We start from the raw sequence: 21,432 nt of genomic DNA on the forward strand, positions 1-21,432 counted from the left end.
AATTTTCTTTAAAGGATAGCGCAAAGCAGCTATGGAACATTTTTTTTTTTTTCAGAGGCTCTGATGTTTTTAACAGTAGTCTAAATTTGTTTTGCGGTACCCTGGTCCCAGTACTTCTGCCTCTTCCCGCTTCGGCAGCTTCCAGCCCAAGATCCATTTCTGAATGTAAGGAAGGATTTTACTATTCACCTTTTCCAGAGAAAAAGTTGGTTAACAATAATTCCTCCTGCAATGATGGTAGCATGCAAGCAAGGTTAAGATGAGAAAAGTGACTCTCCCCAGTCTGCGATTGTCTACCCTTGTTCACATTTTAAGGCAACACCGGATAATCCAATGAAATCATGGAAAGGGGTGGGATCCACGGTGGGGGGGAGGCAGCAGAGCTCGTCACCTGTTACAAATCATCAGGACACCTAAACATTTAAGCTCCCATTAGTCTCCGTAGCCCGTTGAAGGCAGAAGGAAGCAGAACTTAAAAGGTTTCGGAGTTGGCCGTCACCTGGACCCTCACTCGGACGTCTTGCTGAGACGCTTCTTCTGAACAGGCGGTGGATTTATAATTATAGAATTAATAAGTCAGATCAGCAGCTGTTGGCTGTTTTTTGCTCTCTGTGGGTCTGACAGGCAGCACAGCTTAGCACAAACAGGACTGCTGGCAGCGGAGCCATTTTCACCGCAGCGTTTGCCAGGCCAGTCAGCAGGGGCCTCCTGCCCCTGCACTCGGAGCTCCAGGGTCCACCGCAGCACTGGTCAAGGCTTTGCTGCTTGACTGGGGTGCTTTGCAGCACAGGGCATAAAGGAATCCCCGGATTTTCTTTCTTTTACCTTTTGGATCCATTTAATAAGAATAACAGGTTGGTAAATACTTTTGTAAATGGAGATAGGAAATATTCAGTGGTCCTTCTTTCTAATAATATGACTGCTGTAAGCAACAGAGGGGACAAAACTTTAGATCCCATGATGGCTTCTGGTTAAGGGAAGGAGGGACACCTGAAATGGGATTAAGAAACGTTGTTTAAATGTGAAAATGAATTACTTTTTCTATGACTTTTCTATTTCTTTAATATTTGCCTGGAGAGACAAAAGGAGTAAAGGTTTTTTTCATTTTACTGTCAGAGCTTTATTTTCCAGGGGGTTTATTTTGAATTTAGAAAAAAAAAAAAACTGGATAAGAAATCTTTTATACCACAACATCAACATTTTCCCAATGTAGGCTGTGAACAGCATCATGAGAAAAAGAATTGACATAGATTTGGTGCCGTTCATTCAAAAACAAGATCCCGGCTTGCTGTTAGAGACATTTCCATGCCCTGGATTTTGTTTTTAGCCTTCTGTTAATGTAATAGAAACTGGCTAACCAGACGTGGCCCCTGAGAATGGCCTATTAATCACGTCTCACATCATTAAATGCTTCTTTCCAGACTTGGAGAAATAAAACAGAAGACCCCCCAGCTATGCCTTCCATGCCACAGAATTTGGGAGCAAGCCAAACGTTCGGCACAGGAGAACATTTCCACGGGACTGAGCCGGAGTCATGTATCCCCCTCCCTCCTCTGTCCGTGAAACAAAAACAACCTGAAAAACTGACACAAGTCAAATATCTCGAGCTGTGAGGCCCATTTCTCTAGTGCCACCAAACCTTCCAATGACACAATTGACATAATAATGCTTTTTGGACGGAGCACATGCTTACAATTTCAACCGCTTAGGGATGGGTAGCGGCTTGAGTGCTGGACGTGCCATCCCAAGGCCTCAGCTGTGCCGAAACGCTTTGGAAAGGGATCCCTAGACTAGAGGATAGAGGTTTCACAGCCTCTTGGGTTTTTTTGTTTTCAGGATATTTACATTGAATATGCAGGAGATATATATTTACATACATTAAAGGCGTGATATTTGCATATTTATCTCCTGGATATTCCTTATAGATAACCTGACCGGTTATAGGGCCAACAGGCCAGGTTTGGGAATCCCTGCTGTGGGATGGGATAGCACTTGAGAATCTCCACTCCCACCTGCCTTAAGTTTTAATCTCTCTCTTCTACTTTTTGAGGTTCATTCATTTATTAAAAGTTTGCACCACTTTTTTACCCCGGTGAAAAAATAGCACCATATGTATCGCCAAATGCGGCCTGTTACTGTCAGAAAATGTCAACAGATTTCTTTGCCTCCTGTGCAGTCCATCAGCACTCGCTCTCCTTTTCCTAAAAAAAAGGCAGGTAATGTTCCAGCTCCTACATCCATCAGTCACAGGGTTACAAGATGAGCCAGGTCTGAGTTAGATCCACAGCAGGCCAGTTTCCAGAGCTATTGAAAAATTGCCCTCGGAATTAAAGGTTGGGACCATTTTACCTTCCAGTCCAGCCGCAAAGGGGAGAAGGAAGCAAGTTAAAAAAAAAAAAAAATTCCAGGTTGGCAACTTGACATGACTCTGACAGAAAATCAGCACCAGTGCCTGCAGACCAATCGAATTTTCAAAGGGAAACTGCCCGTGGAGATTCCTTTTGAAAACTCGGGCTGGCTGGTGCTTTGTTCATAAGAACATGCCATACTGGGTCAGACCAAGGGTCCATCAAGCCCAGCATCCTGTTTCCAACAGTGGCCAATCCAGGCCATAAGAACCTGGCAAATACCCCAAAACTAAGTCTATTCCATGTTACCATTGCTAATGGCAGTGGCTATTCTCTAAGTGAACTTAATAGCAGGTAATGGACTTCTCCTCCAAGAACTTATCCAATCCTTTTTAAACACAGCTATACTAACTGCACTAACCACATCCTCTAGCAACAAATTCCAGAGTTTAATTGTGCGTTGAGTAAAAAAGAACTTTCTCCAATTAGTTTTAAATGTGCCACATGCTAACTTCATGGAGTGTCCCCTAGTCTTTCTATTATCTGAAAGACTAAATAACAGATTCACATCTACCCATTCTAGACCTCTCATGATTTTAAACATCTCTATCATATCCCCCCTCAGCCGTCTCTTCTCCAAGCTGAAAAGTCCTAACCTCTTTAGTCTTTCCTCATAGGGGAGCTGTTCCATTCCCCTTATCATTTTGGTAGCCCTTCTCTGTATCTTCTCCATCGCAATTATATCTTTTTTGAGATGCGGCGACCGGAATTGTACACAGTATTCAAGGTGCGGTCTCACTATGGAGCAATACAGAGGCATTATGACATTTTCCGTTTTATTCACCATTCCCTTTCTAATAATTCCCAACATTCTGTTTGCTTTTTTGACTGCTGCAGCACACTGAACCGATGATTTCAATGTGTTATCCACTATGACGCCTAGATCTCTTTCTTGGGTTGTAGCACCTAATATGGAACCTAACATTGTGTAACTATAGCATGGGTTATTTTTCCCTATATGCATCACCTTGCACTTATCCACATTAAATTTCATCTGCCATTTTGATGCCCAATTTTCCAGTCTCACAAGGTCTTCCTGCGATTTATCACAATCTGCTTGTGATTTAACTACTCTGAACAATTTTGTATCATCTGCAAATTTGATTATCTCACTCGTTGTATTTCTTTTCAGATCATTTATAAATATATTGAAAAGTAAGGGTCCCAATACAGATCCCTGAGGCACTCCACTGCTCACTCCCTTCCACTGAGAAAATTGTCCATTTAATCCTACTCTCTGTTTCCTGTCTTTTAGCCAGTTTGCAATCCACGAAAGGACATCGCCACCTATCCCATGACTTTTTACTTTTCCTAGAAGCTTCTCATGAGGAACTTTGTCAAACGCCTTCTGAAAATCCAAGTATACTATATCTACTGGTTCACCTTTATCCACATGTTTATTAACTCCTTCAAAAAAGTGAAGCAGATTTGTGAGGCAAGACTTGCCCTGGGTAAAGCCATGCTGACTTTGTTCCATTAAACCATGTCTTTCTATATGTTCTGTGATTTTGATGTTTAGAACACTTTCCACTATTTTTCCTGGCACTGAAGTCAGGCTAACCGGTCTGTAGTTCCCCGGATCGCCCCTGGAGCCCTTTTTAAATATTGGGGTTACTTAGCTATCCTCCAGTCTTCAGGTACAATGGATGATTTTAATGATAGGTTACAAATTTTTACTAATGGGTCTGAAATTTCATTTTTTAGTTCCTTCAGAACTCTGGGGTGTATACCATCCGGTCCAGGTGATTTACTACTCATCAGTTTGTCAATCAGGTCTACCACATCTTCTAGGTTCACCGTGATTTGGTTCAGTCCGTCTGAATCATTACCCATGAAAACCTTCCCCAGTACGGGTATCTCCCCAACATCCTCTTCAGTAAACACTATGTGAGTGAAAGTATGCAGGAGGATTTCGGAATGAAATCCCTGGCATGGACAATGCTTTCCCTCCCCTACGCTAGCCCTGCTGCTTCGCCCCTCCCCCAGGAAAAAGTCTGCGTGCTGCTCACAGCGCTCAGTGGTAGGGAAGAGCAATTTCCAAAAACATAAAAAGTTTTGAAACCTACCATCCCTGAAAATTGACCTTGTTTTATATTATTTTATGATTCTTACAAACACATTCAGAAAATGATAGTCACTAAATAATTTATATTTTAGAAAAAGCAAAACGGCCTGCTTTTCAAAAGAAAAAAGACCATGAGATCTGTTTGTCAGCGTGACCCCTAAATAACATGTTTAATGTCCTATCTACAACTGGCTCTTCTCTCATCCTCCCTCCTCCTTGATCCCTGGTGGTCATCTTTCCGTTCTTCCTTTCTGGATTGTGGTGGTCCTCAGTCCCTCTCTTTCTCTCTACCTCTGTCCAGCATTATTCCTGGGGGTCCTGATAGGCTGCCATCCACACTCACTCCCCTTAACCAGGTCAGTCATGGATTCCTGTCTCCCTCTTTATCCTCCATTTCTCTCTCATTCCTGTCTCATTTCTTCTCCCCCTCATACTGTCAGTCCTAGTCCCATTTCCTCTTTCCTTTCTGTGAGCCGTTCTCACTTTTCTGGTGCAGCTCTCCCTCCCCCTCTCTCTGTCAGGTCAGTAGAACAGCTCTGTGGCACCAGTAGGTAATGTTTCTCACCGCTGCGATAACCCAGGCTTCCTCAGTGTGCAGCTGAGATTACAAACGTTCTGACAGCTGCAATCGACCCCTCTCCTCCCCACACCCTAAAAGTGCAGCAGTGGGGTTTATGATTCTCCAGGGCTGCAATCGACCCCTCTCTTCCCCACATCCTAAAAGTGCAGCAGTGAGGTTTATGATTCCCGAGGGCTGCAATCGACCCCTCTCCTCCCCACACCCTAAAAGTGCAGCAGTGGGGTTTATGATTCCTGAGGGCTGCAATCGACCCTTCTCCTCCCCACATCCTCACAAAGTGCAGCAGTGAGGTTTATGATTCCTGAGGGCTGCAATCGACCCCGCTCTTCCCCACATCCTAAAACTGCAGCAGTGGGGTTTATGATTCTCCAGGGCTGCAATCGACCCCTCTCCTCCCCACATCCTCACAAAGTGCAGCAGTGAGGTTTATGATTCCCGAGGGCTGCAATCGACCCCTCTCCTCCCCACATCCTCACAAAGTGCAGCAGTGGGGTTTATGATTCCCGAGGGCTGCAATCGACCCCTCTCTTCCCCACATCCTCACAAAGTGCAGCAGTGGGGTTTATGATTCTCCAGGGCTGCAATCGACCCCTCTCTTCCCCACATCCTCACAAAGTGCAGCAGTGGGGTTTATGATTCCCGAGGGCTGCAATCGACCCCTCTCTTCCCCACATCCTCACAAAGTGCAGCAGTGGGGTTTATGATTCCCAAGGGCTGCAATTGACCCCTCTCTTCCCCACATCCTCACAAAGTGCAGCAGTGGGGTTTATGATTCCCAAGGGCTGCAATTGACCCCTCTCTTCCCCACATCCTCACAATGTGCAGCAGTGGGGTTTATGATTCTCCAGGGCTGCAATCGACCCCTCTCTTCCCCACATCCTCACAAAGTGCAGCAGTGGGGTTTATGATTCTCCAGGACTGCAATCGACCCCTCTCTTCCCCACATCCTCACAAAGTGCAGCAGTGGGGTTTATGATTCTCCAGGGCTGCAATCGACCCCTCTCTTCCCCACATCCTCACAAAGTGCAGCAGTGGGGTTTATGATTCTCCAGGACTGCAATCGACCCCTCTCTTCCCCACATCCTCACAAAGTGCAGCAGTGGGGTTTATGATTCACGAGGGCTGCAATCAACCCCTCTCTTCCCCACATCCTCACAAACTGCAGCAGTGGGGTTTATGATTCTCCAGGGCTGCAATCGACCCCTCTCCTCCCCACATCCTCACAAAGTGCAGCAGTGGGGTTTATGATTCACGAGGGCTGCAATCAACCCCTCTCTTCCCCACATCCTCACAAACTGCAGCAGTGGGGTTTATGATTCTCCAGGGCTGCAATCGACCCCTCTCTTCCCCACATCCTCACAAAGTGCAGCAGTGAGGATTATGATTCCCCAGGGCTGGAATCGACCCCTCTCTTCCCCACATCCTCACAGAGTGCAGCAGTGGGGTTTGAGGCTTCTAATGAATGCAAATGGCCCCTTTCTGTCCCTCTTCCTCCTTGCCTGTAGCAATGTGGGGTGATTTTTCAGGGTCATAATAGGCCTCAGTCTCCCCCTCCTGGTCTGTGGCAGCAGCTCAAGTATCACCAGCCCACTCATTTTCTCCTCAGCTAAACCTTCTTGCATCCCTTCAGGTGGATCCCTTGTGATGGTCTCACAGCCCCCTGGGAGGGGTCCACTGACACCAGGTTGGAAAGTTCTAGTCTAAGATAATTGTATTTTATTTATTACTTAGATTTTTAAGCCTCTTAACTTGTAAGAAAACACACTAGGCTGAGTACAATCAAATTAACTTGTAATTACAAATCTGAATGTAAGCTGTGTCGCTGTATCAGATATGATTGATACAGAGAGGCACAATGGGCTGGTGTTATCTCCTCCACCAAAAAGAGTTTAGTATTAATGTATGCTGAATGATCCCAATCCACTGATAACACATCATATAGCGTTAAAAATACAGTGCAGTCCATCCTATTCAGCTCTGGCCCTTGAAATGCAGGCAGGGCTGCCTTCCAAGTCACCTGCTGGATCCTCATTTTGGTGAGATAAACCTTGAAGGTTGAATGGGTAGTTTTTATAACGGGGTAAGGCGGGCTAAAGACCGCACGTAGCTTGGACTTGCCGACTGTAACCAGCACCTTCACATCAAACGTACGTGCTTAGGTTTGCTTTGAACATGCTCGGGCAATTGGACCAGTTTGCGCATAGATTAACTCATGTAAAGTCACTCCTCCTCTCTGGAGATCCTAACTTGTGTGGATTAATTGTGTGCATACGTTTTAAAATCCCAAAGTAAATGCCTAAATTCCAACTTTGCCCTCTGGATTGATTCTGGTACATGCATCCAGTCCCGGGCTGTTTTATATGGTAATAGCCATTTACTCGCATAAAAGCCAGGATGAAAGTTTCTCCTTGTATGGAATCCTGGTATTCTTAAAACATCACAAGCCAGCAAAAAAGGTGGATAATTAATTGGGCCATTGCAACTAATGAAGCAGTTAAGATTCCCCTTTCTCTCTCTTAAATTTAATCCATTCCTGAGATGGGTTCGAGATGGAATGGTTTTGAAAGCGTGCCCTCACTATTAGTAACTTGGGGGCCCGGTTCTGCTGATCCTTGCCTGGAGCCCATGATGGCCTCACACTGAGGCATGAACAGAGGAAATCTGGCCCTAATGAGAGGTGCACACCCTGTAGTCCTACACAAGTGTAGAAATATGATAAAATAAATTGGAGAAACCTAACTGTAGGTCCAAAAGAGGAAGCAGCCCAAGTCGGCCCATGTTTTGTTGAAACTTAAATATGTACTGAGGTCGTACATTTGGAGCTGGATAACATGCATAATGTTCTTAATTCCAGGGCAAAAAAAATAACTTTGATAATCGTTAAGTATCCCAAGGAAACAACTTCAGGTTCGGAATATCATTTTAGAATGTTTCATAAAGTTTCCCAGGAGTTTTCCTTTTTTTTTTCATAGTACAAATAGGATTTAAAATCTGGTATATTTTCAAGAGTTTATGGGGGGGGGGGGGGGGAAACCCCAAACAACAGAAACAGAGAAAAGCATAGAGCCGGGAAGGGGATCCACAGGTGTCAATTCTCACCAGCAAGGAAATTCAATATTTGCAAAGGTAACGCAAACAGAAGAAAAGCCCCTTGACCAAGAACCTATCACCAAATCCTCTGAGATTCCTGGCAGAAGGTCCAGGGTCTTGTGTCCCCTTGGTGGTCGGTTTGGATCAGAATTCTGTTTCCTTGAAGAAGAAGAGAGAGACATCCTTCACTAGTGTCACCTAAGGAGGTAAAGCTCAAAGAGGGGAGCCTACTTCCAGGACCATCGACCTCAGCCACCAGCGAGCTTCCATTTTCATCTTCAGGGTTACTCTTACAGATTTTGATAAAGGCTGGCACCAGCCAACCCCTCTTAGAGTGGAGGCCCTGCTGGAGAGCTCTCATGTTCGTGCAGGCCATGGGGAACCGCATGAACCACTGCTGTCCTGAGACCCGAGGGCTACTACAACTGCTCGGGCTGGGCTTGACCTTGATGCAGCGGGTTCTAGACCAGTCGACGCAGGCAGCTTGCCCTTTCAGATGGGAGGAACGCTTTCTTCTGTAGCGAGTCCATCCATGCCCTGATGAACTTGATTCCCTGGGTAGGGATGAGGTTCGACTTTGTGAAATTGACAGAAGGAGCTTGATTGTCTTGTGCAAGCAGTTTAGAAGCCTTGCTTGAGAAAGTCCTGTGACCAGCTAGTCATCCAGATATGGGAAATCACAAATCCCCTATGAATCTGAGGTACTTCTAGTGAGACAAATGGATAAAAATGTGAGCATAGTTCAGATCCAGGGCACATATCCAATCTCCCACCTCGATGAAGGGTAGGATATTGTGGAGGGAATTTATCTTTAACTTCTCTAGAAACAATGCCCTTATCAGTCTTCATAAATCCAAGATGGGTCTTAATCCCTCAGATATCTTGGGGATAAGAAAACAGTAGGAATTGAACCCCTTGCCACAATCTTCAGGAGGGACAAGCTCTATTGCCTGCTCTTTGTGAGGCAAATCCATCTTGAGACGTTGGGTCAAGTGAGCGGGCCCAGATTGAAGGTTAAACAGTTGTAAAGTGCTGGAGTCTGAAAGAGACGGCTGAGGGGGGGATATGATAGAGGTCTTTAAGATCATGAGAGGTCTTGAATGAGTAGATGTGACTCGGTTATTTACACTTTCGAATAATAGAAGGACTAGGGGGCATTCCAAGAAGTTAGCAAGTAACACATTTAAGACTAATCGGAGAAAATTCTTTTTCACTCAACGCACAATAAAGCTCTGGAATTTGTTGCCAGAGGAGGTGGTTAGTGCAGTTAGTGTAGCTGGGTTCAAAAAAGGTTTGGATAAGTTCTTGGAGGAGAAGTCCATTAATGGCTATTAATCAATTATACTTAGGGAATAGCCACTGCTATTAATTGCATCAGTAGCATGGGTTCTTCTTAGTGTTTGGGTAATTGCCAGGTTCTTGTGGCCTGGTTTTGGCCTCTGTTGGAAACAGGATGCTGGCCTTGATGGACCCTTGGTCTGACCCAGCATGGCAATTTCTTATGTTCTTATGACTCCAGAATTGTGAGATTCCAGTGGTCCATGGGGATCGTCATCCACTCTTTAACCTTCCCCCGACCAGAAGGGTCAAGGTCTGAAGTTCAGGGGCCTGCCAAAACTAGGCTGACATCTCTCATGCAGGTGTTTGTGAGCGAGAAGCTGCTACTGTGGTACCACAGGTGTGGCACAGTATCGCTGAAATTAGCAGAAGAGGCGTCTCTAGAAGAAGGATCACTTAAAAGTGAAGGAAGGATGCCTAAAGGAAGGAGGCTGGTTGGCTACCACCGACATGGACTGAATGGCCTCATGCGGTTCCTTAATCTAGGCAACAGTTTCTCTGAATTTGTCCCCGCTGATATTGTCCCCAGATCATGGTATATTGGCCAACTTGTCATAAAGGTCTTCTCACAGGCTACTAGCCATCAACCAGACCTCCAGTGTGCCCCAGTGGTTGCAGCAAAAGATCTTGCAGTGGTATCAAAGGACTCGTTCACCAACTAGATTAAATGCTGCTCATACTCTTCTGCAATGCAGGCATTTAGCATTGCGCTCTGGAAGACTTTCTTTAAAATGGACAAATGCAAGGTGTTGCATATAGGGAAAAATAACTCTTGCTGTAGTCACAAGATGTTAGGTTCCATATAGGAGCTACTACTCAGGAAAAATATCTAAGCATCATAGTGGAAAATACTTTGAAATCATCAGCTCAGTGTGCTGCAGCAGTCAAAAAAACAAACAGAATGTTAGGAATTATTAAGGAAATGGTTAACAAAATGGAAAATGTCATAATGCCTCTATATCGCTCCATGGTGAGACCGCACCTTGAATACTGTGTACAATTCTGGTCGCCGCATCTCAAAAACGATATAGTTGCGATGGAGAAGGAACAGAGAAGGGCATCCAAAAAAGGATGGAACAGCTCCCCTATCAGGAAATGCTGAAGAGGTTAGGGCTGTTCGGCTTGGAGAAAAGACAGGGTGGGGGATATGATAGAGGTCTTTAAAATAATGAGAAGTCTTGAACGAGTAGATGTGAATCGGTTATTTACACTTTCAGATAATAGAAGGACTAGGGGGGCATTCCATGAAGTTAGCAAGTAGCACATTTGAGACTAATTGGATAAAATTCTTTTTCACTCAATGCACAATTAAGCTCTGGAATTTGTTGCCAGAGGATGTGGTTAGTGCAGTTAGTGTAGCTGGGTTTAAAAAAAATGTGGATAAGTTCTTGGAGGAGAAGTCCATTAACTGCTATTAATCAAGTTGACTTAGGGAATGGCCTCTGCCATTACTGGGATCAGTAGCATGGGATCTTCTTAGTGTTTGGGTGCTTGCCAGGTTCTTGTGGCCTGGTTTTGCCTCTGTTGGAAACAGGATGGTTTGATGGACCCTTGGTCTGACCCAGCATGGCAATTTCTTATGTTTTTATGAAGCTGTCCAGCAACCTGGGGACCTTCCATGGTGGCATATTGGAAAAATTCTGGGTCTTCTTAGGCTTTTTGAAAGCTGACTCCACCAGTACTGACTGGTACAGCAGTTGGACTATGTCAAAAACAGGAGACTGCTGCACTTTGTATTTGAGATCCAGCTTCCTAGCTACTGGGGAGACAGGAGGCCAGATTATTCCATATTCTCATTTGCAGGTCCCCCAGAAATTGATGATCTGAGATTGTTGCTGGTTTGGAGGGAGTTTCCAAAATGCGAAGTAGGCTGAAAACTTCCTTACAGGGATCATTGTCCCTGCAGATGTTGATGCCTGGAAAGGTCAGGTAAGGGGATCAGAATCTGGAGTAGGAGAGGTCATTTGGCAGAGAGGTGTTACGTTTGCTGGCTCACAGGCTGACCCCATGAGCCAACTTACTCATCCCTTGCTGCCCGGCCAGGAAACACTGCCACTTCAAGCGGTCAAGAAGAGCTGCTCGGCCACACTGCCTGTGACACCACCATCCACACCACTGGGCCCCCCTCTAGGTGTGCACCAATACTTAAAAGAGCCCATGGCGGGAACTAAGCTATCCGGCACCTCTTGATGACATCACATGGCCGGGTATTTAAATCCCGGTCGTGCAATGCTACATTGCCTCAACAATGGGTCGACTATCCCTATGTAGTGTAAATTGCTGCTTCAGACCTTGTTTTCAGCCTCCCAGCCTTGCCTTGCCTTCAACCTCATCCAGCCTTGTTTTGCCTTCCTTGTCCAGCATTGTCCATCTCTCCTGCCTGCCTACCCTTGGCTTAATCTTCAGTACCGACCATAGCCTGTGACCTGACCATCCTTTGCTTACCACCCGCCTCAACCATAGCCTATGACCCCTGACAGTTCTTGCTTGCCACCAGCCCTAACCGTAGCCTGACATCAGAACCTGTCTTCAGCCTTCACACGAGAGACTATCACCTAAGACTTGCCAGCTTCCAGATCCCAAAGACTCAATCCAAGGGGCAAGGGGCTGATAAGTCGAAGCTCCAGCTCAGTCTCTGCATTGTCTACTCTGCCTGTTGGCAGTAAGGACTTACTAGACCATCCTAGTAGGTAGTGTCAACCTCACTCCAACTCAAGGGTCCACAACTCTACCAAGAGGAATGCTTGGCAAGTCAGATAAAAGGTATAAGGGGATCCCTGTAGACCCCTCCTCCAAGCCAAATGGAGGGACATTAACCCATGATCCCGATGAAGATGACTATTGGAGAGAAGACCTAGGTTGTCTTGGAGGGGAAAACTCCTAGGGAAGGATCCAGTTGGCTGTGCCTCATTCTTCATTCTCCAAAAGTGGGTTGAATTCCTCCGCTGAGAGGGATGGTCTACCCGACAGAGGGGTAGCAGCTTCCTTTGCTGGAATTTCTGATGGGAGTTCCCACAGTGTGGAAGCTTAAGGGAAAAAACCTGCCATCATGGACATGAGGCTGAAGGGTGCCCTCCTTGTCACTGGCTGCCAAGGAGGCAAAGAAAGTATTCACCAGTTCTGTAATATGATAATGGACTGATGTGTCTTCTGGCCTGGAGCTGGAGAAGAGATATCTTCTTCTGACACCAGTATAGGTTCATGAAAAGCATGTATCGGACTCCAGGGAGAGACCTCCTGTTGGGTAGTCTGTATTAGGGGATACATGGAGCCTAAGGGCACAATAAAGCAGATAGGGTCTGGGATTTCCAGACACAGTAGGAGAAATAGAGGCTGGGTGTTCCAGTCAGTTGATGCTGATGGGGCCTTGGAGGGCCTGGGGTCTGGAAATAGGAGGTGAGACCTGATGCCAAAATGCCAAAAATGAAGAGGGCACTTGATAAGAATCTCAATCGGAGCTGGTATTATTGTTAAAATTGATGATGTTGGATGCTCCACAGACTTCTACTCCAATGGTACTACATGCATCACTGACATCAGGGATGCGCAACAGCGTCAGAGAAGCTGTATGTTGATGGTATTGGGGTTCAATGTGCTGACAGCATCGAGGGCCCATACTTGGCATAGAGAGAGCCTGAGAAGGTACCGCTCCTAGAGGAGAAACAGCTGCATTGAAAGTCCGACTGACCTATGGAGCTCCTTCATCTTCCATGTCCAATTTTGCTAGGATCTAGGTGACATCCTCCCACAGTCATAGCTGTTGGCAGTCATGGTCAGGTCCCAGACACTTGTAGCAGATATCATGGCTATCCATGATGGACATCTTACGGCCATTGGGTGTGGCCTTCTTGGAACCAGACATCTTAACATTTCTTTGGGGGGGGGGGGGGGGGGGGGGGGGGGGGGGGAAGAGGTAGCATTGAAAAGTGCTATTGAGGGGCTGCCCAGGCAGCAAGGCAAAAAGGAAAAAAATGAAATTAGACTGCAAATGCAAGAAGATAAAGAACTTCAAAAGAGAAAGGGTACGCATCCGTGCGGAAGCTCGGACAAACAAAGACTGAGGGGCTCAGGAGGAGCTCTCGCACATGCTCAGTAGTTAAACTTTCCTGAGCTAGAGAGATGGGTCCATTTGGCGCCATCAGATGATGTCAGCCGGGGTGTCATGGCTAATTCAGCCCTGCTTGTCAATGGAGAACAGAACAGGGAAGGAAATCTGCTCTCACCAGCCAACTGCAAGGAAATTCAATATTTGTTCTAAATACACAAAGATATCCAAAAAGAGAAGTATGAACATATACAAAATAATAAATATGACTAGCAATCATATCCTTAAGAGGAGGGTTCATAGCAGAAGAGCAATGGTTTGTAGTTGAGGTTTTTGGTAGTGACTTGTTTTTTTATGAATGAATGTTTTTTAATTTGTTATTCACCTAAAATAGTAGGATAGATGAGGTATAAATTTCATAAATAAATATCCAGTCTCTGCATTCAACAGGGTCCACTGTGCCAGTCTGATGCAATTCAGAAGAGAATTGTTTTATAATATTACAAATAAAAAAAAAACTGCACACACTAGGCATGAGCTAACAAACATCTCTTTGCATGCAGACTACTTAGTGACCTCACTATCGCTTCCTCTATAAGTGGCATCTTTACATAAGAAAATAAGAATTGCCCCTGGGTCAGATTGAGAGTAAAGATGTCACGGATAGGGGGAGAGTGAGAGGAAGAGCCCTTCGGCCGCAAAATTCCTCTCCACAAAACAACCATCTTAGAAGCCCTAAGTGACCCCAGCCTTGCGCCATCCCCCTCCACCACCCTCTTCTCCACATAAAGCATCTCTCGCTGGGTCTCCCCACCTTCTGCCCAGCATGCCTTTCTGCAGCCTTGTGTGGGCATGCTCGGGTCCCAGCCGCAAGGTGTGCATCTCAGGCACTGGGTGCCTCTTCTCTCGCGTCTCATTCTCTTCCCATCCTGTCCCCCCTCCCCGTCCCTAGATCCCTGCTGTAGAACCTGGTGCAGACACTAGCTGGGGATGAGCACGTCGAGCAGGAAGAGGGCCCTGCTGCTAGCAGGTGCATGCACAGGCCACTGGGTGGGACTCCTCAGCCGTCACCGGCCATGCTGCTGCCATTGAGCGGGAGGAGAGGAAATAAAGTAGACCGCTACCACCATCCCCATTCCCTTCTCCCCAAAGCACTGAGCCTGTTCCCAAGCACCAATGGCACTGACTCATCCCCAGGGGTTCCTGCAGCCCATCTCCTGGTGCCAAGGGCGATGAGAGTCCCAGAGAGGAAGGGAAAGAGAGAGAGAGAGTCCCAGAGCTTTAGAAGAGGAGGCTGATGGCAGTGGGGTACATGTGCTGCAATCGCCTCGTGCTGCCACCGGCCTTGTATTTTGAGTTCAAGAAGAATTCTCTACCTACCTGATAATAGCTTCAATATCAATGACCTAAAATGTAATCTATAAAAGCTAAAAAAAAAAATCGCCTTAAAAGCAAATATGTGGCAGATGGTGGTGTCCTCCTATAATTCTAGTACCACACTGGGCTCTTACTGCTGCGTAAAAGGAAGCAGAATCTGCTCTTCCAGGTCTGCGGCCTAGCCATGGTCTTAAGCAATCTTCTCTGATTGTCATTTTCCAGGCTCCTAGAAGCGACCAGAGCAGGAGATGACAGTCACTTACTCGAGTAAAGTTGCCAACGCCACCTTTTTCGGATTTCACAGATTGCTCCTCAAGTGGAGAGGCAGCATCTACAAACTGCTGTACCGGGAGTTCCTCCTCTTCATCACCCTCTACACCCTGTTGAGCGTGATGTACAGGTACGGATGAGCTTTTCCATCTCAAATATTGCGCTCGCCTGCCACTAAAGCAGTGGTGAAGCCATGCATCTCACATGATACCAACCAATTTTTTTCGGGTGACTGATGACTCTTTAACAAAACCGCATGGTATCTTGATCCTGTGTCGTTGGCGTCAACGCTGAATCTGATTTGCTGATGATACTACAAACACATCTTGGAGTGAAGACCCTATGGAGCTTTCATATCATTGGCATAATAGATTCAGTGCTGACACTGAAGGTCCGCGATCATAAGATCACATCTGAGGTGCCCAAAGTGATATGTTATCATTAGTGTGTCATCAGTGAGCATACCAAGGATTGCCACGCTATTACCTGCACTTTGCAAGGGTTAAATCACGTTCAGGTTGCGAAGGTCAACAGGCCACACTGTCGGTGTCTGTGTCATCTGTGAATAGTCAGAAGGATAAAGATTCTTGAGCCATTCCATCTCCAAAGGCAAGTCTGACTGGGAGGGGAAGCTGCTTACTTAGACTGTAGTTCCATTCAGTAAAGAAAAACAAAATGGCTTCTTACTATGGCCAATCCTGAGCCCAGTTTACAGAAAATTCCATCTGCTGGGTCTACTCATACTGGTAATACTAAACTTTAATTATAATGTGTTTAGGTTGTCAGTCAGCCTCAGCGAAGTATCTGAATAGAACAAAGCTTTACTTTTGTTGAGAACCCCGGAGCGTCAAGAGGTACCTAACATGCACATGCACACACCAACTCCCTCAGGACGCACAAAAGCAGATCTTGTGTTCTGCATGCAGAGATGGAAGGGCAAATATGCAGCTTTCATCAGCAAACTTGAAGCAGTTCACAGCCCTTTCATGTTTTAGTTCAGCGCATGTTTCTGAAAAGATGCAGTGTAGACTTCTGCGGATCTTCCCACGTGCAAAATAACCAACAGAAAAGTGCCACATGAAGGCCACCCAGGGGATGAATGAGTGGATAGCACAATACTGCAGTTTCACAGAGAAATCAGACAATTGTTTCCACGTATGAATGCTGCATTTTATCCTAGAATCACAGAGGGCTCAATTTAAGAAATACACCAGGTTGAAAACAGAAAAAAAAGCAACCAAGTGCAGATTTAAATTGGTGCTTTTTGTTTTGTTTTTTTTAGAAGACACGGGTTATAGCTACGAGTAGCCATACAGCTTACAGCAAAGCATTAGCCCAGGGGGAGCAATCTGTAAGGGGAGAGAGGGAGCAGGAGGATGGGTGGACTAGAAGGGCCACACGGTCTCTCTGCCATCCTGTTTCCATTTCCGAGGCTACATAGAAAGCCAGCTTAGGGCTGCAGATTTTGTCTTGCAAGCTGTAACCTTTAATCTGCATTTCATTCTGGATTATTTTACTGAGTTAGTCCTACAGCAGAGCTCAAAACATTCTTTCACGTTGGCTAACATTTTAACAGGCGATTGCTTTTTAACTCGCTCCTCCGTGGGCCAAATATAAGAATTCCCTCCCTCCCCACCCCCTAAGGAGTGCACAATATTGCAAGGCTGCCTGCTGGGTCAGCTGTGAAATATTGCACCTTCTGCCCAAGGTTTTACTTTATCGCAGCTTCTGAAACGTAAATTCCACAGAAATAAAATGGGGCAAGCAAATTGTGCTAAAAGAGTTGGGGGGGGGGGGGGGGGGGGCCTTTTGCCCAAAGGGGGCTAAATTGTAAGACCAAGCAGAAGGCCCACAGCCCTTTTTTTTTTTTTTTTTGTGATTTCTTTGTGAAGGAGATGAAGGCTTTTGTTCTCGGGCCATTGCAGACTGACTTGCCGGCTTTTAATGCTTCTGTTTTGTTTTACTTCATCCCTACGTTAGTCCTCTGCATGTTGTATTTCTGTCACAAGGATTGATGACGTATCAAATAGAAAGTGCGGCGGTGCTTCTGCTGTGGACGTACGGTCTGTGCACAATTCCTCCCCATGTCTGACCGACAGGCGCCAGTAGTACCATCCAGCTCCAGCTGCGGAAGAGAAGTGATGCACAATGTCACGGTTAGGAGCCCTTGGGCCGTGGTGCGGTTGATGCAGCCTAGTAGGCGAACCCAATGGGCCCACGCCGACCCCTAGCAGGCTCGCCCTAGGCTGGGAACGAGCTGGACCTTCACCTGTTCCAACCCTGTTCCCCCGCAGGCTGAGCCATTGGGGTCCAGGACTTAGGCAATTGTCCCCCTCGGTGACGGGTTGAGGTCAGGGCAGGCAGCAATCAGCTACCGGATTAAGGCCAGGGATCAGGGCAGGCAGTGAGCCAGACAAAGGTCATTACCAGGTGGTCAGGCAAGCGGAGGATAGGACAAGGCAGGCTGCAGGTGTAAGGCATGGCTGAGGCTGGACAGGGCAGGCTGGATCAGGTGCAAGGCAACCCACGCGCTGCTGAAAGCAGGAGGATCTCCTGCTAGGCAAAGTCTGGAAGCGCAGCTGGGGTTTAAATCCCCAGCCCGCGCTGTCGTCGTCCAGCGCCGTGAGGGTTTTCCCATTGCAGGGCCTATGAAAGCCAAGCTAGAGGGTGGCGCGGCACAAGCATAGGAGAAGTGCTGGCGGCGTTCCTGCCTCTCCGTGGTCCTGGAGTCATTGGAGAAGAGGGGTCAGCCAGTCACGGGGCCTTCCCACGGCTGGCCAAACGTTACACAGAATGGGGCGGATTTTAAGAGCCCTGCGCGCCGGGAAGCCTATTTTACATAGGCCTACCGGCGCGCGCAGAGCCCCGGGACTCGCGTAAGTCCCGGGGTTCTCCGAGGGGGGCGTGTCGGGGGGCGGGCCCAGTCGTCGCGGCGTTTTCGGGGCGGGTACGGGGGCATGGCTAAGGCCCGGGGCGGTCCGGGGGCGTGGCCGCGCCCTCCGTACCCGCCCCCAGGTCGCGGCCCGGCGCGCAGGAGGCCCGCTGGCGCGCGGGGATTTACGCCTCCCTCTGGGAGGCGTAAATCCCCCAACAAAGGTAAGGGAGGGGTGTAGACAGGGCCGGGCGGGTGGGTTAGGTAGGGGAAGGGAGGGGAAGGTGAGGGGAGGGCAAAGGAAAGTTCCCTCCGAGGCCGCTCCGATTTCGGAGCGGCCTTGGAGGGAACGGGGGTAGGCTGCGCGGCTCGGCGCGCGCAGGCTATACAAAATCCATAGCCTTAAGCGCCGATCCAGGTTTTTAGCAGATACGCGCGGCTCCGCGCGTATCTGCTAAAATCCAGCGTACTTTTGTTTGCGCCTGGAGCGCAAACAAAAGTAGGCTATTCGCGCTCCTTTTAAAATCCGCCCCAATGGTTTTATATAGAGACATAGAGGTCAAAATTCAAAGCTGACAATTTAAGTAACTCGGCTGGATATAACTTTTTCTGCGGCACTGCTGCTAATCCGCTGAATATACACGTATATATCTGCGCTTAGCCGTATAAGTTATAACCAGCTAAGTCCAACTTAGGCACATAACTTATGTGGCTAAGACTGAAAATCGCTAGTTAGCTGCAAAACTTATATGGCTAACTTGCTCCACCAGGATCCGTCCACTACACGCCCACAACTCATGTGGCTAACTTTTGAGCCGCTAAGTGACTTATGTGGCTAAACAGCGGCCACTGAATGTAGGCTCCTAATCAGCGGCCACTGCTTAATCGTATAAGCTATAGTTATGCAGCTAAATAGCACTGAACGCGTTTTGAATATTGACCTCATTGAAAAGAACCAAATACACAGAGCATATGGCCCTCCAGTCTATCCATGCACATCTCCTGCTCAGATTTCTGGTCCCTTCCTTCCCCTTAGTGATCCCGTGCATTTGTCCCATGCTGACCTGGTGTCTACCATCTCTGCAGGGAGGCTGTTCCATGCGACCGCACCTTTTCACCCTCTTTCCATGATCCCTTTCTGGTGAAGGAGGCCTCCTTCCTGTGCAGTGACTCCTTGGAGGTATTTCAGTGTCTCACTCGTATCTCCCCTATCCCTGCTTTCCTTCAGGGGGTACATATTTTCATCTTTAAGACTGTCCCCATTTGCTTTATGATGAAGACCATAGAGAGTTTTAGTTGCTGCCCTCTGAACCGACTCCATCCTGTTTGTCCTTTTGAAGTTTGTTGCCCTTACAGCATCTCCTTCCAGTTTTGCACGCTGCTCTATCACTTTGCCTAGTTAATGGCTCCTTCAGGTATTCCCCCAGTTTAACACTTTTTTTTTCCTGAAGAGCAGGATCCTCACCTTTTTAATAGGAGAATCATTTTTAAGGCTTCTTTAGAGTCGGAAGTAGTTGGAAAGGACGGGAGACAGGCAGATGTGGCTTCTCTTCACAAAACTGGAGGTAAGGATGAGTCCGAGAACTACAGGCCAGCTGGTCTGACCTCAGTGGCAAACAGGATGCTTCAAGGGGCTTACATTCAACCACACGTAAGTCCTTACTCCAAAGAGCTTGCATTTCTAAATGGGCATCCGAAGCAAAGGGAAGATAAAGTGGCTTGCCCAAGGTCACAAGGTATGTCAGCGGGGAAAGTGGGATTTGAACCTTGATTTACTTGGCCCACAGCTCATTACTCTACTAGCCTGCCCCTCTTGTCAAGAATGGTGCACATATCTGTTGAGGAAATTCAACCTGAAGGGGATGTGTTGTTGACTTTGGCAGCCTGAAGGTGGAGGCCCAGCTGAGTGATAAGGTTTCCCAGGCTGAGAGCTTTCAGAGAGTAGGGACGCACATGAGGAACTGCGTTACGTAAGCCGAGATGGGGGCAAAACCAGTGACTATGACCGGCTGCAGGGATGGTGCATTATCACTGGGTATAGTAAACTCTAATCCCAGTTTTTATTTATTGCTTTAATTCCTCCACCTCCTGCTCTTTGTATACTCCTCCTTGTTCGCCCTCCCTGTTCATTGTAATTTCTACCTTTAAAGTTACATTGTAAACCGGTATGATGTATGCATACTAATACCGGTATATAAAAGTTTTTAAATAAATAAATAAATGGCCAAAACCGGGTTTTATTCTGATCTACACACCCAAGCAGAGGTGCTGGGGAGGGAGGGCGAGGAGCAACCCCTGATTTGAAGTACCAGGCTATTGATTACTATTATGCATGGATGTCAAAAGGGTCTTTCAGCACACACACACACCCCCTGAATTCTTAGCCAGCATCCCTGTATCCAAGTCTCCTATTGCAGTTATAATATTAAATGAATCCTTAATGGTCTCTAACCTTTCTTCTTTCACTGGTTTTACAGTTTTGTTGCGTGATGACCCCTTCTCACATCCATCCCACTCCTAGCTTGCCTCTGATTCTGTCTAAACTAGGATGAGACAAACGCCCACAAAATGTGCAAGAAAAGGCAGGACATGGCAGAGAATGGCAAATAAGGGGACAGATGTAAATAAATTAGCGATACACCAGGAAGTAAGCAATTCATAGCAGACAGGGCAATGGAACTCTGGTAGAAAATCTCTGGCCACCCTCTCAGATACATCATGAACTGCATCACTTAGTTAACTGGGTGCATTCAGTGCAGCATGCTTATCATATCTCCAGGACTCAGGATGTTAAGGTCGGTGATTATTTTTGGTTACTGATAGGAATTCTCACATGCAGTGTGATGGGTAGGCCTAGGACTGGTTGCACTCATCTGCATGGCGCTATTGTGTTTTTTTTTAATTTTCTGTTGTTCATTAGAGGGTTTCAGGGAAAACAAAAAAACATGACAAGAAGTTGTGCCTTTTTATTTTATTTTTTTTTGCTACAGATTCTTTCTTACAGAAAGCCAAAAACGTTACTTTGAAAAATTATCACTTTACTGTGACAAATACGCTGAGCAAATCCCAGTAACGTTTGTGCTTGGTGAGTATCGATCGTAGGTGGAATGAATCCGCACAGCTCTTTCGAGCCTGCTGCTGACACCCATCAGCTTGCATGGAGCTGGGAAAAGAGTCACCGGCAATAAATCAGAGCCCGGGGGGGGGCTCAGGCTGCTTCGCAAGTCGTGTCAACTGGCATCCAGCGCAGCTCTAGGAAAGCAGATCTCCTGTCCACTAACAGCCTGGCCTGACCCTCACTGATTACTAAGAGTCTTGCTAGCATGTGGGGATCAACAAAGTCATTTTTTCTATTTTCATCCAACATTTTTTTGGGGGGAGCTTGGT

At 46.8% G+C, this 21,432-nt stretch overlaps 1 protein-coding gene across 2 annotated transcripts in view; it reads left to right on the forward strand.

The window, feature by feature from the left end:
* The first annotated feature begins 452 nt into the window (after positions 1-452).
* The window catches only part of BEST3 (bestrophin 3), a 50,183-nt gene continuing 29,203 nt past the window's right edge, over positions 453-21,432 (forward strand). For both annotated transcript variants that reach the window (XM_029597203.1, XM_029597204.1), the window contains exons 1-3: positions 453-854; positions 15,126-15,303; positions 21,036-21,130. In XM_029597203.1, coding sequence (XP_029453063.1) covers positions 15,152-15,303; positions 21,036-21,130 — 247 coding nt within the window. In that variant the 5' untranslated portion in view covers positions 453-854; positions 15,126-15,151. The remainder of the gene's footprint in view (positions 855-15,125; positions 15,304-21,035; positions 21,131-21,432) is intronic.

This window comes from Rhinatrema bivittatum, chromosome 4, assembly GCF_901001135.1.
Source record: "Rhinatrema bivittatum chromosome 4, aRhiBiv1.1, whole genome shotgun sequence".
NCBI lineage: Eukaryota > Metazoa > Chordata > Amphibia > Gymnophiona > Rhinatrematidae > Rhinatrema > Rhinatrema bivittatum.